Source organism: Filicampus tigris, chromosome 16 (assembly GCF_054856515.1).
Source record: "Filicampus tigris isolate MCC_2025a chromosome 16, RoL_Ftig_1.0, whole genome shotgun sequence".
Taxonomy (NCBI): Eukaryota; Metazoa; Chordata; class Actinopteri; order Syngnathiformes; family Syngnathidae; genus Filicampus; species Filicampus tigris.
In genome coordinates, this window is record NC_141232.1 from 2,515,041 (window position 1) to 2,533,880 (window position 18,840).

The following is an 18,840-nucleotide window of genomic DNA, read 5'->3' on the forward strand; positions in this document are numbered from 1 at the left end:
ACCTTTTGTGGCATTTTTGTTCAGTGGTGTTCCGTGAGATTTTTTTTTTTTTTCTAATGTCAGATTTGTGCCTTGGCTCCAAAAGATTGGGAAACACTGGTACCTTTTTTTTGTTGTTGTTTTGAAACATCTCTAGTCATATTTAGGTGTCCGGATAGATGCCTGTCTATTTCTAATAAATTGTCTTGATGTGACGAGGTGGCGGCTCCCACTCCCACCTCGGGTTAATTGACGACAAACCTTTTGTTGTCGGCGTCTGTCCGCTGTCATGTGATACTCAATTTTATTGCAGGTGACCCGGCGAGTCCATTAATAGAGACCCGGTGCGGCTGTCGGCTTCCGTTGACGACACCCAGGAATGAAAACAAGTCCTCTATGGCGTCTTTGCGTACTTTGCGACGCCCGCTCGCATCTTCGCTGCGAGACTGTCTGGTTTTGGCGCCGGGGGGGACTGGAGGCGACTCCGATGGGACGCGGTGACGCCAGCGCATCGGAGGCGCTGACGTCTTGTGGCTTTATTGTTGGGACGGTTCCGATGAGTCAGGGTCTGCTGAGAGGCGCTTCTGGGACGCCGAGCGGCACTGACAGAGGCTGACGCTCCACATTGCAGATTCCGTATCGCCGCGATAGTGAGCAGAGTGATTGCGGTACGCAGCATGAGCGCAACGTTGCTACGAGTCGAAACATTAGCCACTCGATGCTAGACGAGAGTCAAAAGCAATTAGAAACAAGCATAACGTCAGCGACTCTTTGTCTGAGTTGTAGTCCGAGTAGAGCCGGTTCAGATGTCCCCGCTCATCGCCCCGGCGGGGCTGTTACCTCACAACACGGGTTAAAGAAGGCCATGTGTGACTTCTCGGTCCCTGCGGACGATTACGAGATGTCCTAGGTGACCTGAAGGTCCCACAGGTGACCCCTTTAAACGCGCCCTGAATGTCACACAGCGAATCACATCAAGTGGCCTTGTTTTCGGACAATTTGTGTGCGCGTGTCACTTTGCGTGCGACCGTGTCAAACAAGCAGGCAGGCAAATTGGCCGCTCCACTTTTGCTCGGCAGGAAAGTGGGCCAATGTGTTCTTTGGAAGTTTCCCAGTCAAATGTCTCGGGGGGGGCCGAGACAAGGAGTAGGTCTATCTATACAAGTGTCCCAGATAGACGGGAGGGCAGAGCCGAGCGTGATGAAGATGCGTTTGAGTGCAACGAGACTAAAAATGTCACGTTTGGTGTTTTGATGACGCCACTGAGCCAGCGGCTTGGTTGACTGATTGAGTTGAGCAAGAGACTATGTGGATCTGATCATCCAATGACGAGTTTCGTGAGGCAGTGACATATTTTTTTGTCTACTAAGGTTTTAGTTGTAGTCTTATTTGTTTAAATGAAGACATTTGTTAGCTAGGCAGTGCCACCAGGGCTTGGCTTCCACTTAGTTGAGCTTGAATCCACTTTTAGCAAAGCTTTGATTTATTTGAGCTAGCCTCTACCAAGCCAAGCCTCACCACATCTAGTTTCTACCTAGCCAAGTCACCACCCATTTTAGCTTTCATCTAACCTGCTTTGAGCGCAGCCTACTTTCCTGTCCTTGCTTCCATCAATCTAACCCCTTGCTGAAGTCAACGCTAGTTTAGTTTTAGTTTGACCAAATCTCACTTCCGCCAAGTTTAGCTCCCACATGGCCTAGCTTCTATTTAGCCGAGATGTGCCGCTGTATTTTACACCATCTTCTTCTACTAATCTATGACATATTAATTTAGCCGCGCTGTCTTTGATGTATAGGCTACCTTTTTGCATTTAAAATTAGCGCGCCTTATGCTGGCCCTCTCCTGGCACGATCACTGACAGGGTTAGCGGGGTTAATACGCTTTTTAAAATGCGGCTGAGATGACTGAACGCACTAACAATTTGACCGCGCAACGGAAACGGGTCTCCAAGGAGCTCGGTGGAGGGAAAGATGGATGACGGCCAGATTACCAAGCGCAGATTAGCATGGCTACTTTGATCTTTTGATTGCTTCATTTGTTCCTGTTGGGAAATGGCTGTGGACTCGGGGCTACCAATGCTAACCTGGTTGTCAATTTGACCATTTCATTTTTGCCCTGTTGTGGTTTTATTGACCACTATGTTAGCCAATCAATGCAATGCGGTGCATTTGGAAAGTATATACACTGCTTCACTTTTCCACATTTTGTTACATTACAACAGCCTTATTCTAAAATGGGTGGGACATGTATCGACCGGGAGTATGGAGGTAGGGGGACCTCCGTTCAATCCCTTTGCAACCGGTTTCAGTTTGTTCCACACTACTGCCAGTCATCATTTTTGTCTTGTATTCCGCTAGCCTCCCTTTTAAACTCGACCCAAAAAGTCGTTATCATTTTTTTTTTTTTTTGTCACTGTTTTCTTCTTTGGTTTCTCACATACTTCCTTGGTAATTTTGTCCTTCCTGTGTAGCATCACCCCGGGAATGATGGCGTTGCCTTTGGGGCTGCGTTCGCTGTCGCCATGACAATGCCCTTCAGCCCGCTGTCCAGCGACGAAGAGCACCAGAGGATGCTGGGAAACAGCCGACACCCGTACCCGGGGGCGGAGGACGAGGAAGAGGAGGAGGAGGAGGAAGAAGAGGAGGAAGAGGTGGAGGAAGATGAGCGCGACGAGGACGGCGAGGAGGAAAACGGCGAGCTGGAGGACGAGGACTTGGTGGAGGTCCGGCGAGGAGGCGGCAGGGGGGAGGGGCCGAGGCAGCCGGGGAAAGGCGCCGGACGAGCCGGGAACCCGGGTCGCGCCTCCAATCCCTACTCAGCCAATCCCCCGCACCAGCAGCTGGCCAATCAGCAGCAGCGGAGGCAGAAGGAGCGCACTTCCGGCACTGGTCCGCCGGCCCCCGAGGACGCCCACATCGCCATGATGGTGTTCCGCATCGGCATTCCAGACATCAAACAAACGGTGAGTGGACACTGAGTAGCTTGAAAATAAAAAAATAAAAAAACGCCAACGCGGCCGCCACAATGCTTTTTGGCAAGCGCTAGCCTCTCTTTGTGTAACTATGGCAACAACAAAACCTTTTTTGGCAAACATTAAGCATGTTTAACAGGGAATTTGAATTCCTATTAGCTCACACTTAGCCTAACTTCACTTTAGTCAAGCTTCTACCAATCTTCCACCTAATCTTTCTCATATTGAGGCCTAGCTAGCCTAACCTAGCACTAGCATCTGGTTAATTCATATTTTACAAAGTTCTCATATTGCTGCGTTATAACCTAACTACCACCTATCCTAACTGTTGTGTTCTCGATGGATTATTTCCGCTCATTTGTAAACGTTAACAGGGCAAGCAAGTGTGAAAATCTAAAAATGTTGTGTTTGGTGTCATTGATTTGCAAAGTAGCCCAGTTCACGGTAATGCTAATAACAGTCGCGTACTTATTAGCATGCTAACTCGCTTCAATCCATGACGTTCAACCGTGCTTGAGGTCGGGAGCCAGATGTTCAAGGTGACATCAGACAAAAAAAAAAAAAAAATCACTAACGCGCCACCATGATGGTTGTCACCAAGAGGGGTTTAAAAGCCCTCCTTGTGGGAAAAGCATGTGGAGAGGGGAAGTAAAAAGCGACAAGAGGTCCGAAATGGTGCGATACAAGCAGGAAAATACTTTTTTTTTTGAAGAGGGCTTGTCCTCAATCGGGATGGATCAATGAGCTGTCGCGTTCCATCACTGTGAATGTAGCATGTGGCAGTGTGAAGAGGGAATTGATTGTGGCAGGTGACAAGTGCCAGGCCACGCTAGTAAAAAGCTTTTGGGTTATTGTGTCAACATACAAGAACATACTGCCAAAACGCAGTCTTTAATTTGATGTATGACCACTTGTGTTTTTGTTGCAAGTACATTTCGGACCCTGTCACACTAAGCAACTTCGATCCCAGTCATCTTCATATAAACTTGAATCCCTGCCAAAATTGAATTAGCAGACAGCAGCTAGCTACTGACGACCATGTGCCCGCTAAGTCTTTGACCTCGCAATAACCAGGAACTTTAACCGAGTCCTTTGTTTTGGCTTGTGGAAAGCCCTGAAACTAAGGGAACTCTTGCGGTGAATATCGCATCTTTTTGTGAAAATTTCTACTTGTGAGAGTGTGAGAGCAAACAGACATAACCAATCGCACCCAGAGCTGAATTTCGGTATCTTAACACAGTCTCAATGGCTAAAAATGCCTGCTTTTCTTCTCTCTCTTGCTGACGTGTGTGATGTATTATTGATCCACCGCCTTTTTTCTCCATTTTTAAATAAATTCCAACATGAATAATTTACACAGGCACACTTGTTTATTCGGGCAAATGGGAAGGATGGATCACTGGAAGACCAAAAAAGATGGCCATTTGGGAATGGAGGGAGAGAGAATTACAGGCGGCGGCAAAATGGAGACGGACAGAGGTGAACTGAGGTTGGCAGGCGCTAGCTGGCGTGATTAGAGAAGGCGCACACGGAAGAGGATGCCGGCGTAAATCCACGCGGGAGTTGTAAAAGGGGTCATAAAAGTGATCATTTCTCTTCAACTTGACCTCATTTTGAGTCATTTAAACCTTATAAATATAATGTCACCGATGCTAGCAATACAAGTCAGTCTTAAAGGCTTCTTCCTAGCCTAGCTTGCAGCCAATCTAGCGTATCTATCCGAGCGATCACAAAGCCTCTCTTTAGACTAATCACCTAATGTTGCTCCTGCCTGGCGTAGTTTCAGCTAATTTAGCTTCAACCCATCCAAGCTTCCACCCCATTTGAGGTTCCTCTAGGCCAGGGATGTCCAAAGTCGGTCCTCAAGGGCCGGTGTCCTGCCTGTTTTCCATCGATCCCTGCTGTAACACACCTGATTAGAAAGATCATAATTATCAAGCTTCTTGATACAACAACTGCTCTAGGCCTAGCATCCTCCTAGCCTAGCATCCAAATAATCAATCGTCTACCAAAGCACCTATTAGTTAGATGGACTAGTTTCTAGCTTCCAAGCTTCGTCCTAGCCTAGCTTCTACTTAATAAAGCTACCATAAAGCTCAGCTGCCACCTATAGTATCAAAGTGTTTTCTTTCCTAGCTTCATGCCTAATGCGAACCAACCTTATCGTCAACCTGTCTTTTACAAGTGAGCCCTCATTCTGCCCCACACACTGCTTTAAAAAAAAAAAAAAAAAAAAAGTCAATTTTCCGTAATACATCCTGTGGAACAATAGTTAAAAAAAATAATAAATTAAAAAAAAAAAAACATCTTGAAGGATCATTTTTATTCCCATTGAGTCAATATTTGCCGGTTCCCGCTGACATGCACACCCTCACCTTAACCCTTCGGAAGGTCGTTGGTCGTGCGTCAGCCTCGTTCCGCGCGTCAGCTAATTCACCCACGATAAACTCCGGCGGCTCATTAATTTGCGTGCTAATGAGACCGGGGAGCCACCGCGTTGATCCAGCAACGACTGCAAAAGTATTGCGAGGCCTTCAGAAAGTGGGAAATGTCCTTCTTCTGGGAGGACCTCCTACAACATGTTTGCGGACCGAGAAATAGTCAAAAATGACTGAAAATGTGGCCACTTTTGGTTAGCTGCAAATTGAAAAGCCACAAAATAAATCCGGCTTTTTGTGAAAAGTATCCATAGGTTGATACTGACTTTAGGACCTTTGCCGTCGTGTTTTCCTTTTCCTGAGGTCAACTAGTGGCATTTCCTGCACTGTCTTGCTTTCCATCTTTACTTTCTGCAAACTGACAAGCAACAAGCAGCACAGTGTGACTGTTTTCCTTCAGATTTATGCAAATGTTGGGCCCGGTGTTGTCTTTTTTTTCTCCTCTCTTCTTCCTGAGATCCGCAAGCAGCGTATCATACAACATCTTGCTTCAGTTGAAAGACTATTTTCAGCTTCTCGATCACACTTAGGATTTGGTGCGAGATTCAAGTCTTGGCGTACGTGTGGCATGAAGCCCATCACAAGCGAGTTGTGTTCATGCAGCCTACAAAAAAATAAATAATAACAACAGCAAATCTAGGCTTAAAGTGGATTCACACTTTTCCGCTCTCGTGCCGCCACTGCGTCTGTCCGCGCCGTTCGTCGTCTTCATCTGCCCGCCTCCAACCGATTTTCTCGTTCCCAACATCTGCCTTCCTGTTGGCCTTTGAGTGTTTCAGGGGATGGGAAGACTTTAATGAGCTCTGTGGGGAAATAACCTCCAACACGCGTGCACATGCAAACAAAAAAAACGACGACGTCATGTCACCGTTTAAGTTCGGCTTTCGTCTCGGGGATCACTCCTTCTTTGCGTCCAATTGATTTCTTTTTCACATCTTTTCATTCTCCGCTTCACATCATTTATTATTTCAGTCCTTCTGAACATTCTCACGTGTCTCTACAAAATCATGGTCAGTAGAAGAGATGTCGTCGCTTGACTGTACGGTGCTGAATGCAAAGGCTCTGTTTTGGTGATGGCCATCTGTCATGTTGTAAAAGTCAAACCAGTTCATTCAAATTTTGGTGCTGATGTGACGTCATCGTCTTTCTGAGCTCTGCTTGACATGGTGTGCGAGCAGCATATCATATTGCTTCCATTCTTTATTTTCCGCTCGCTTGAACACTGAAAATCAGAAAACAAATACACATTTTTGTGACGTTATCTTTTTTTTTTTTTTCTTCAGCGAGCCACAGCTGCCCGCAGCATATCATGTACCGTCTTGCTTTTGTACTTCATTTACTTCCCGTCTGTTTCTCAAGACAGCCTTACCGTCATCAACGCAAAGAGCGGATCAGTGCGGAGGAACTCTTTTTCGATTATTATTATTATTTTTTTTACATAAACTGTCTGCGAACGGGCGTCCTTGATGAGGAGGGCGGAGGAGGACGACGAGGAACGCGGCGTCTTTTGTGATGGACCCTAATTGGCGGAACCGATGGAACCGTCTAATTCCTGGAGGCACCGCCGCTCGATAGGCCGGCCTAAACGCCTTATGCGGCTTAAGAATCACCGTTGTCAGCGTTTTTATTTTTTATTTATTTATTGGAGCGCACAATTTGTAGATGCGTGGACGTGTTTCTGTATTTGCGCGTGTGTGTGCGTGTGAAACAGAACCAAACTAATCATCATCATATTCTCTGAATTATTTGCCCTCCATTCTAACCCCCACCCCAATTTGGACACGCACGCACGCATATCTACACTCCAACACGTGCGCATGCACACACACACACACACACACAATAAGTACCCCATCTCTATGGGAAGTCTCTATGGCAACAAGCAGCTTGCTCGGCTAATGAACCGGTTGCCGTGGTAACCGTGCTGGCTGTGCGAGACGGTGAATAAAACCGAGGGAGAATGAATGTGGTGCATACGCAAATCTTTGTGTGTGTGTGTGTGTGTGTGTGTGTGTGTGTGTGTGTGTGTGTGTGTGTGTGTGTGTGTGTGTGTGAGTGACAGTGAGCTATCGTGTGTATCCTCTGCGAGGGCCAATCGCGGCGCGACAGTGCGGCGTTGCCGTGACAACAGTCGTCCTTCACGCTCTTTTTTGTGTTGTGACTTCTTCACTTTGCTGACAGTGCCTCTTTCACCGTGTGTGTGTGTGTGTGGGGGGTGTGCGCGTGTCTGCGTGTGTTTGTGTGTGTGTGAAGCCACACTGTACAGCCATTCACATTCTGTGCACCTTCTTCACTGGGCTTGGCCTATTTTGCGCTGCCGTTGGCGCCCCCTGCTGCACGGAAGGTGCACTGCGACTCCTCTTGTCTTAATTCTCCCAAATGGTGTCCATTTAAACTGTAAAGAGTTCGTTGACTCAAGTTAAAGTGAAATGTGATTATTGTTAATATCGTAAGAGCAATTTTGTGGTCATGCAAACACATGTATATGAATGATTTCCCCCCCCCCCCCCCCCCCCCCCCCCCCCCCCCCAGAAATGCCTGCGCTTCAACCCGGATGCCACGGTGTGGAAGGCCAAGCAGCAAGTGCTGTGCTCGCTGACCGAGTCCCTGCGAGACGTCCTCAACTACGGCCTCTTCCAGCCCGCCACCGACGGCCACGACGCCAAATTCCTGGAGGAGGAGAGGCTTCTCAAGGAGTACCCGCAGTCCTTTGAGAAAGGCGTACCCTACTTGGAGGTACGCGCACCAACTTCACGCAGCATATCATGCGCTGTCTTGATGTCGTTTTTTTTTTCTTATTTGTCTTTTAGCTAACAACTGAAAAATGACAGTCATTCCTTATTTTTGTTCCCTTTTCACCTTTTTCTTGCCCTTCTGCAATCAGCCTATTATGCACTGTCTTACTTTACTTATTCATGAAGTTCATCGTCCTGTAGCTGACAACTGATAAAGTAAATCCTGATTTTTTTTTTCCCCCCCATCTTTTTCTCATTTTCCTGATTTTCAGACATAGCTGCAAGCAGCCTATCATGCACTCTCATCACTATTGCATGTGTCGATTTTGACCTAAAAGGCCAAAAAATGTCTCATAAGTCGTCTCTGGCTTTCCTTCTAGTTCCGATACAAGACGCGAGTGTACAAGCAGACCAACCTGGATGAGAAGCAGCTGGCCAAACTGCACACCAAGGTGAGCAACCTGGAAAAAACGACATTGTCATATAAGGCATATGTGCTAGGGGGCGCCACTGCAAGCTTCCACTTGTGTGTGTGTGTGTGTGTGTGTGTGTCTGTCCACACGCAGGCCAGTCTGAAGAAATTCATGGACTACATCCAAACCAACGGTGTGGACAAGATGAGCAAGTTCTTGGACAAAGGCCTCGATCCCAACTACCAGGATGCCGACACCGGCGGTAAGCAGAGAGCAAAACAAAAACCAAGCGTTTTTGTATGCGCTTGATAATAAAAATGCGTGACTGTTACCGGAGACTTTTTTTTATGGGCTCTGAGAAGTGAGAACATCCAGCAATTTATCCCCCCCCCCAAAATTCTAAAATGTGAAATCAGCTGTCTGCTGTATTGCGATACATGGCACTAGTGTCCCGAAAAAGGGGCTCACTTGGCTTCCCAATAACTGGACAGTGTTGGGCGGTTGTCTCCAAAATGTCATTTTCTATCTAAATTGGTGAGTGACTTAACTTCTTACTACGACGTCTGACTTCTTACTACATTAGTAAGCGATGTCACAGAGACGCAAGGGCATTCAAATGAATACTGAATAATGACTTTGCGGAGCTTGTCACGCAGGCGGGCAGCAAGTAAGTGGCGTCATGTGAGGAAGGCGTCCGCGACTGCGGCGCCGTCACTTTGCTTTTGGCGCCTCCTGCTGGTGTCTACGCTGGTGTGTTGACACTGGCTTGGCAGTCAGTGTCACCCAGCGAGCGGGTGGCCACACGCTTAGCGCCTCCTGTCAACAGCGGGGTCAGTGTGTGCCTGTGTGTGTGCGCACTTGCACTCACGCACACCCGCCACACTCAGACAGGAAGACACGCACACTGCCTGTTTACACTAACACTCATTCTGTGTGTGTGTGTGTGTGTGTGTGTGTTTTTTTTGCATGTGTGTGTTCATGCATGTGCATTGCGCGTCGGTGTCCCCGCAGAGACGCCGCTGTCGCTGGCGGTTCAGTGCGAGCCGGGCGGCGGCGAGCCCATCCGGGTGTTGGTGGAGGGAGGCGCCCACATCGACTTCCGTGCCAAAGATGGCCACACGCCGCTCCACAAGGCTGTCCGAGGCCACCGCCATATCGCCCTGCTGGTACAAACCACAGCACAGCACATCCAATTCCAGAAAGGGGCTGCTTTTATTTTCCCATTTGGCCCTTGTGAGAGCCTCTTAAATCAACGCAGTCGCCCACGTTGTCACGCACACGCACACGCACACGCACACGCACACACACACACACACACACACAAACAAGCAAACAACAAAGTCGCTTATTGTATTCCGCACATAAAACGTGTTGCGTTCTGCTAGTAAATATGCATTAAAAAGGCATTAAAATTGAAGTCTCTCAGTCAGAATAGAATGTTTTTATCCGCCACATTTCATGTACACAAAAAGAAATTCCGATTTCAAATAAATGCTACTAATCCTCACCTGATTTTTTTTTTTTTTTTTTTCTCTTTCTTTCCTTCTTCTTCTTTTCCAACTGAACGTGGGCGCAGGTCCTGCTGTCTCTGGGCGCCTCCCCGGACTACAAGGACCGGCGGGGTCTGACGCCGCTCTACCACACTGTGCTGACAGGGGGCGACACCTCGTGCTGCGAAACGCTGCTGTACCACCACGCCAAGCTGGGCATCAGGGACGAGAACGGCTGGGACGAAACGCACCAGGTCTGCTCGTCTCTCGTCTTTCGCCGTCATTCATCTTCTTGTGTGCGTGTGTCCGCCATCTCACCATCCGCCCGCCGCTCAAGTCGACACCCGCCGGGCGGAATTCAGGTAGTCCCATCGTCATCGTCATCGATGAGAGAATGAATGACGCCGCCGTCCTGGTACGAATGCTGCTGCGTGTGCGCGGGAAGGCGCGAACGTGTGTTGTTGCCACTCAGGCGTGTCAGAACGGCAACTCTCAGCACCTGGAGCACCTTCTCTTCTACGGCGCCGACTCCACCTCCCAGAATGCATCTGGAAACACTGCCTTGCACATTTGTGCTTTATATAACAAGGTACACTTTTCATCATGTCAACTTTCCCGCTTGTCTTGACCACAACGTGTCTATATTTATTCATACATGTATCGCAGCCTTTTATCGTTTTTGTTCTATTTCTTGTTTTGTTTGTAAACTGCTTTGTTACAGCTCTAGCTGTTATGAAATGCGCTATATAAATAAAATTGTATTGTATTGCATACAGGTGTGCCTAATTTTGTGGCCGCATTCATCACTGCTATTTCTTCAATTTGATTTATTTAGGAAAGCTGCGCACGAATTCTGCTCTACCGAGGAGCCAACAAAGAGACAAAGAACAACAGCGGCCAAACGCCCTTCCAGGTACTACGCGGTGACGTTTGTGCCTTTTTGTTGTTGTTTTTTTTTTGTTTGTTGGCAAAGCGAAACAAGCGACTTGCCATGTCCTTCAATCAGGTGGCCGTCATGTCGGGTCATTTCGAGCTGGGGGGAGATCATCAAAAACCACCGGGACGCCGATGTAGGTCAGTCTTTTTCTCGCTTACTTGACGCAGATGAAAAAATAAAAAAGACTATTTCAGTTTGGCAAGTGGAAGGCAAAATGAGCTTTCGCTAGATAAAAACATGAAGGCCCTCACCCCCTCATGCTAACCCTAATTCTGACCCTAACCTCTCCCTGTGCAACCCGAACCCCCTAACGCTCAAATCCTAATTTGAACCCTAACTGCCGAATCGCCTAACCACCTAACCTCCCTTATAACTGTGACCCCCCCCCCCCCAACCACCGGACCCTGTAACCCTAACCGCCTAACGCTAACTTCCTTAACCCACCCCTAACCCCCCTCACCCTCACCCGCCAGTTCCCTTCGTGGAGTCTCCAAAGTACGCCCCCCAGAGGCGCGAGAGCACGCACACCCTGACGTTGCCTCACCCCCACCCGTTCCTGCGCGCCAACAGTGACAGCAGCATGAACTTACCCGACTGGATGGCCATGCCCAACTCGCTGAGCACCAACATCGTCTCTGTGCAGGTACCCGCTGGAAAAACCTCGCCGACTTTTGCACCTTTCACTTCCTGCCGAGTCGCAAACGGAAGATATTTGAAAGTGACTCATTGGCATTTTTCCTCGTAGGGATTCAAGCACACCGGAACCATACGCAGCTCCAGCAGTCCCCGAGGGGCCAGGACACGATCACCGTCCCGAGGCAGGATGGGGGACAAGGAGGACCGAAGCCGGCAGCAGAGTCGCAAACAAGGGTGAGGGGGGAAGAATTTCTCATTTCATTTGAATTGGAACCTCGGAGGTCCAACCCATTTTCTTTGGAACTTTTCCTATATGAGATCGTGGACACTGTAAAGCCTGTTGAGGCGATGTTTTCAGTAACATGGCCAAGAATGGAGTTAGCCCACTGTCAGTGTCTGAGTTTGCATTGTGTGTGTTTGAAATATCCGCTCCCCCCAGGCCCACTGCCGCCCCGGCCGGCGCCGGCGGCACGGCCAGCGCGCAGACGGCGGGCCAACGTCGGCGCCTGTACAGCGCCGTGCCGGGTCGCGTCTTCGTGGCCACGCGAGCGCATTCGGCCCAGGGAGAGCGCGAAATCAGCTTCAGCAAGGGCGACAGGGTCAAAGGTGAGCACAGAGGCTCCGGTCCGCCCGTCAACGTCGGGCCAACGGGTGGCTTCATGTTGGCGTAAAAAAAAACAAAAAAAAAAAACAACATTTTGAAACTTTTGAGGGCTGACTCTAAGCGAACGCGCAAATTGCTGTTGAGCTCCGGGGACCGTTTCAGCGAGTGGCCGGAAGAAAGTCTGAACGATGCCACTTTTGTGTGTGGGCGGCAGTGTTGAGTGTGGGCGAAGGCGGCTACTGGGAGGGAACGGTCCGCGGACGCACCGGCTGGTTCCCCTCTGACTGTGTGGAGGAAGTCTTGCTACGAAGTCAAGAAGCCAGATCAGGTCATTTTTACTTTTTTATCTTTACAAATAAATAAATAGATAAATAAATAAATGTCCATAATTTCACATTTAAAGTCAAGAAGGCTGATCAGGTCAATTTTATTCTATATAATTATTATTATTTTCTTTAATAAAAAAAACATATATTGAAAAAAATCTCAATGCAGGGGTCAACTCTATATGTATTATTGGTATTAATGTAATGCTATTGCTATATTCATTTTTAAAAAAATTCTGATTCTGATTCCAGAGAGCCGTGGCGAGCGTGCTAAGCGTTTGTTCCGTCACTACACGGTGGGCTCCTACGACAGCTTCGACGCTCCCAGGTAAGAGAAAGTCTCCCCGCCGCCGCCGCCGCCGCCGCGTTTGTGTTCATGTGTTTGGACACTTGGCACATGCTGAGTCACTCTGCTTGTGTTGTCGCGGTGACCGCGATATGTTGTGACTGTGGGGCGCGGGACACCGTTTCCCTGGAGGAGGTGCCAGCTGTTTGAGGGTTAGCGTGATGGCGCGGGGGGGCTGGGTTGCCGCCATGCCAGCTGTTCACTTCATTTCAGGTTGACTCTTACGTCTGCCAGTGCACACTCATTTCTACGTAGAACATTTCAAGTGCTGGTTAATTGTCCCCTAAAATGATCCATTAGCCGCTAACTGATGCTGAACTCCTGCTAATATGTGATTTATTTTATTTTTTTTAATACTACCACTGACTAGATGGCAAGATGTAAAATCCTTACCGATCTGCCTTTCCTCCTTGTGTGCTTTGGTTGCTATTTTGTGGTCTGTTAGCATAGCAACTGTTAGCGTGTTAGCAATTCATTTAATTGCAATCAAAATGGTACCTGAGCTGCTTTACTGCCTTTTGGTCCACTACACCAACCACTAACATGTTAGCATAGCTGCCAAATTGTCATTTATAATCATATCTGACAACAGGGTGAGGTTTATTAATCAACCTTAGCTCTCCCAAGTTGCTATTGTAATACAAGTTAGCATCCTGCCTTAGCATGTTTGCATTTGACTCGTTCCCATTCAAAATAGTGCCCGACTACCGAGCAAGATGTAAAATCTGCCTGCCTGCGATCTCGGTCTTAGCATGCCAACTGCTAGCATATTAGCATTGAGCATAAGATACAGGCCTATTAGCTTTTAGCAATGTAGAAATCTCAGTTTATCTTCTGAATGTGTTTTTTAATGATCTCCGCCTCTTATTTCAATCTCTGACACTTCCTCTTCTCCGGCAGACCGTGCTTGTCTCCAAAGCCATCATATTTTATTGATTTCAAAATGCTTTCCGTCACGGTGTATAATTCAAGCGGCGGCTTTTAGTCGGCCACGGCACACGGGTCAAATCCCCCGCCGCCGCTCCTGTCATCCGTGACCGTCGCAGCGTCCCTCCGTTGTTTTTTAATTTAGCCGAGAACCCCCCGATGCACTTTTTAATTGTCCAGCCATCAGTTGCCGCTCCCTCGCCCCTGTGGTGTCTCCATCTGGAGACCACACGCTGAAGGCCAACAAAGGGGACACTTTTTTGTTTTGTTTTTTTCGATGCGAATGTACCAGGAAGTCCACTTTGAACATCTTGACTCTCAAGTGTTCTGCACAATTTCAATCATTTATATTTCAAGTGCGTTACAAGTCAGCAGTGATGTTCCTGCTATCTCATTTCAGTCAGTGAGGGGGCAGCATAGCACCAGAAAGCACGCTTGTGCACCCTCATTATGTATCCTCCCCATAAAAAGCACCAATTACTTTTTGCCTGTTTTTGCTCATTGTTTTTCTTTTATTTTTTTAGACATTAACTCTTTTTTTAGACATTAACTTATTACAACATAAAAAGAGAAAAAAAATTCCGTTTTTTGCCAATTATGTTTTGTTGTAAACAGATATTAAAGGACAAAGTATTGTACAACAGTCAAGTGTTCTGGCTGTGGTTCATATATTGTTGTAAGCATTTTCATTCATTCTCATGTTTTATTAATCTGTTATTGGAATTGTATTGAGTTAAATATCAAAATCTGCATTGGCTTGAAAAAAAAAAAATCCATGTCAGGACCTAATAAATACAATTAAGAGTTAATGTTTAGCCTGCGAGCTGCAAATGAGCAATTTGGGGCGCATTGTTGTCGACCGTTTCCCCGAGGGGAAACTCTCCCCGCCCACCAAGCAAATGTCGTAAAGCGGCCTGAGCGGAGCGCTGATGACTTCTCGGGTGTCCTCGTCCGACCTGCCGCTGGCCCTCCGATGATCTCATGCGGAGGAGATGCACAGACCGCATGCGTTCATGCGTACAACGGCTCGCTCCAACTCGGCCAAAGACGATCAGTGGCCACGATGTTTGCCTACCAGCCTTTACTGGAGAAAATTGCGCAGTCCTCGTGGTGGCGGTGGTGTCATTTTTTTCAAATGGAGAACTTATGCTGCCTTGGACAAAACGGGGAATTTGCCGTCCCCGGCGAGGCTCTTCAATCGCTTTACGTCGGCTCACACCAAAACAGCCGTCGGCCATTATGGCCTGGCTCGGTAGAGCCCGAAGACGATCTGGACGGACAGCTGCGTGAGGGGCGGGGTGGGGTGGCTTGTGCGGCGGTGCGGGGAGGCGGCCATCTGGCCAGCGGGGCACACGTCCAACGTGCCCCACAGACCAGTCTCGCTAAAAAGCCACACATCGGCGCTAAGGAAGTTAGCTCGGCCAATTTGTGTCTTAAGTGGCGAGCGAGAATATGAGAAAAGTGCTAGACCATGGATGTTGGAACTTAAATGTTGGATGGTCGACAGTAGTGGACGAAACATGTTTACAGATGATATGAGGTACAAGTGTTTTCATTTACGAACATTTTCACGCAAGGAAATTCGTAAGTCAAGGTTCGATTTTGTTTTGGTATCATTGCTGGATCGATATGGCAACATCGGTTATCGATACTCTCGCTGGCTCACGTCCATCATCGCGATATCGTTCTTGTCCAAAAGTATCCGGACACCAGGCTATCAAAGAACCAGCCCGTTCATTACACAACAGGAACTAAAAAGATGGTTTGTTTGATTTGTGGAAAATCAAAAAAAATCACACACAAAAAAAAAAAAAAACCTGGCCGGTTGCACAAAGGCCCGATATTGGATCCGAATCCCGATTTATCCCGAGTGGCGGATTCCTTCCAAATTAGCCTTCAAAGATTTCCGTCGCCGTGCTGAGAGGGGCAAAGAGACGCATGCAGATGGAGCTTTGATATGACTTCATAGTCTAATTGTCATACCGCAGAGTCCTTGACGCTTGGATGGAAACTGGCCAGACGTGCGCACACACGCACACACACACATGCTCACACACACGCACGCGCAGAGGCATGCACATTCATGCGCGAGGAGTGAAAGTCATTTAAGAAAAAGGCATCACTTGGGGGTTAAGGGCTCAATCTTGCCACTAAATAAAGTAACAAAAAAAGTCTAAAAAACATATTGGGGAGGACGCAGTTTAAGTTAAAAGAATAAATGTTTTAAGAGAAAAAACGTGTAATAAGATAACCTTGATTAGTCCCCAAATGGTGAAATATGGGGATTTTTTTTAAGAAATAACGCACAATATTCTAAAGTGTGTTTTCAGAGGGAAAAGTCATACAATCATGAGAAGTCATATTTTCCCCCCCAAAAATGTGTATTCTTTAAAAAAAATCTAATAAAAATAAGGATCTTTCGAGAGGAATGAGTAGTAGTCTTTTGTAAACAGTCTTTAAAAAAAAAAAAGGAAAATACATTTAATTTTTGCGGGAAAGAGGCATATGAAAAAAGGCATATTAACTATCTTCTGATTTAAAAAAAAAAAAAAAGTCATAAATTACAAGCATAATGAAAACATTTTTTCCCCCCCAAAACAAGTTGCATTGTTAAGTGGTATCTTTCAAGAGCAAGTAGATTTGAGTTGTAATCTTTTGAAGTAGTCTTTTTTTTGGGCTAAAAGGCCATACTTGTACTAGAAAAACTCCAAAAAGTTGAAAAAACGTCTTGTTTAAGGCAGAATACGAAGAAAATACTGTTTTGTTTTGTTTTTTTCAAGGAAAAAATACATACTAAATATTACAAATTGAAATGAATCCAATTGCAAGAGCAAAGTCTTTTAACGTACAAAACGTATTTCACTGTCCCAGATGGCCGTTTGAAATGACTTTATAGCAAAATTGTCGTACCGCAGAGTCCTTGACGCCCGGCTGGAAGCTCGCCAAACATGCGCGCGCGCACACACACAAAATCATGCGAGAGCACTGCCGGCGAGAGCTGCGATGGTCTGCGAATGCGAGAGATGAGGAGAGGGAGGAAGGGAAGGATGGATGAAGGGGGTGCAGGACGGAGGGGGTGCGCGCCTCGATGGAGGACCACTCGGTAGTCGGCCACTCGGACTGAGATGCTGGCGAGGATGATGATGATGATGATGATGATGATGATGATGATGATGATGTGAGTTTCCGCCGCCTCTTCCTCTTCTTGCTGTCTGCCCCGTTCATGTTTGGAGGCGACGTGCACGCAGAGAAACAAAATGGGGGGGGGGGGGGAGCTTTGTTTTGGTTGACACGTGACCGTATTAGTAGCATGACACAGCCATTGCGTGACAATGGATATTAGTTGACTAAGCATGTGCGGGCCATACAGAGATGAAAAATGTTGTGACAGTGACGACGTCGATGTTTGCAAGATTGAACAAGGTCTCAAAACGGTTAATTGATTGAAAATATTCGTAGATTAATTTGATAATTGATTAGTTGTAATCGTTTCGTTGTTGCGCCTCTACACTATCTTGTATAGTAAGTACAAAGTGGTATACTACTTATACTTCAGTTTAGGGGCGGGACGAAGGAGCCGGTGAAGTAGTTGGATTCTTAGGAATTGTTTGTTGTATGATGATTTCACTTATCGAGTTCTCTTGGATTGCAAATTAGTGACATCACATGTAAAAAAGTGCAGTTTGGTTCTGGGCTTTCCGTATCATAGTGCGATATAAAACCGCCTACTGTATAATATAGATCAATTATTTGTATTTGCGGGGTGTATTTTGATAAAATTGCCGCTCATGTCACTTTAAGGACAAATGCTGTATCAGGATACAAAATTCTGCACATATCACACAGCGCTATGCAGAAACATCTTTTGTATGATATTGTATATGGATAATGATAACGACATCTTTGACGGCATATATTTTCATGATGATTGATAAGAGAATATCTGAGGAACCTGTTCAACAAGCAGTATCGATAATGAAATTGTAATCTGTAAAATTGTATCAATTCCCATCCCTAATCACGTTACAGTGATTTTGTTCAATTAAGCAGTCAGCCATGATGTCAACATTTGATTCTTGTGCCCGATTGCATGAAACCCCAATGAAAGTGTGATATCAGCAACAATATTGATATTTGAGTTGATTATGTATCGTGAGACAACAAAACAATACGTCATAATATCGATATTTTGTCCTCCTGCTGATTATGTACAGGTTGGGGAGTACTCATCATACAATATGATTGCAATATTTTCTTGTCAGTATCGATATTGATATTTCCTTGATGATATCATAAGTCAGAAAACTGATGCCACGTCGTGATACGCTGACTTTTATCCCCTTTCTTCTTCTTGTCGGTTAAGTGCGTCATCAGCAATCAGCCACAATTTGGACATTTGAAGCCAATGGAAGGCTGATATCAGCCACACTATCGATATTCATCTTGACTTTGTACTGTGAAACACAACCCGATATGTCAGAATATGCATTTTTGTTCCACCCCTGAGCATGTACATTCACTAATAGTCTTGGGAATAACTCCTGATCCGATGTGATTGTGATTATATTATTGACGATAGAAATACTTTCTTGATGATATCATAATACCAAAGTGATATCACGATACAGTGACTTTTTGTTGTTCCTCGGCCTGTTTTCGCTTCGGGGCGCCGTCATCAATCAACCCCGACATCGACGGACAGCGCGTGCCTGTTTTGCGTGAAAGCCTGATGAAAATGTGATATCGGCCACGATAGCGATCGACTGACCCCCCCCCCGTCTTTGAGCCAATCGCGTCCCTGCGATCGCGTGTCGTATTGCATCATCACAACAGTCCCTTGATGAGTGACCGCTGTCAGTAGCTTGGACTGTATGGTGTGTGTGTTTTTTTTTTTTTTTTTTTTATGAATGGGACTTCATGACACTCAAGTGATTTTGAATGCATGTGCGTGCGTGCGTGTGTGCGTGTTTGCATGAAGGCCCCGCCCCTTTCCTTGCAGAAAGCCAGTCACCTGTCTCCAAAGCATCTCCCTCCTTCC

The 18,840-nt window shown here is 46.7% G+C and overlaps 1 protein-coding gene across 1 annotated transcript in view; it reads left to right on the top strand.

Annotated features, from left to right (window-relative positions):
• shank1 (SH3 and multiple ankyrin repeat domains 1) overlaps window positions 1-18,840 on the top strand; it is a 41,764-nt gene that overhangs the window by 7,948 nt on the left and 14,976 nt on the right. Inside the window, 15 exon segments of the mRNA XM_086054762.1 lie at window positions 2,450-2,941; window positions 7,921-8,124; window positions 8,504-8,575; window positions 8,690-8,798; window positions 9,548-9,702; window positions 10,113-10,280; window positions 10,499-10,615; window positions 10,862-10,939; window positions 11,033-11,062; window positions 11,064-11,100; window positions 11,437-11,606; window positions 11,709-11,833; window positions 12,039-12,205; window positions 12,418-12,531; window positions 12,782-12,857. Of these exon segments, the coding sequence (XP_085910888.1) occupies window positions 2,501-2,941; window positions 7,921-8,124; window positions 8,504-8,575; window positions 8,690-8,798; window positions 9,548-9,702; window positions 10,113-10,280; window positions 10,499-10,615; window positions 10,862-10,939; window positions 11,033-11,062; window positions 11,064-11,100; window positions 11,437-11,606; window positions 11,709-11,833; window positions 12,039-12,205; window positions 12,418-12,531; window positions 12,782-12,857 (2,063 nt within the window). The 5' untranslated portion in view covers window positions 2,450-2,500.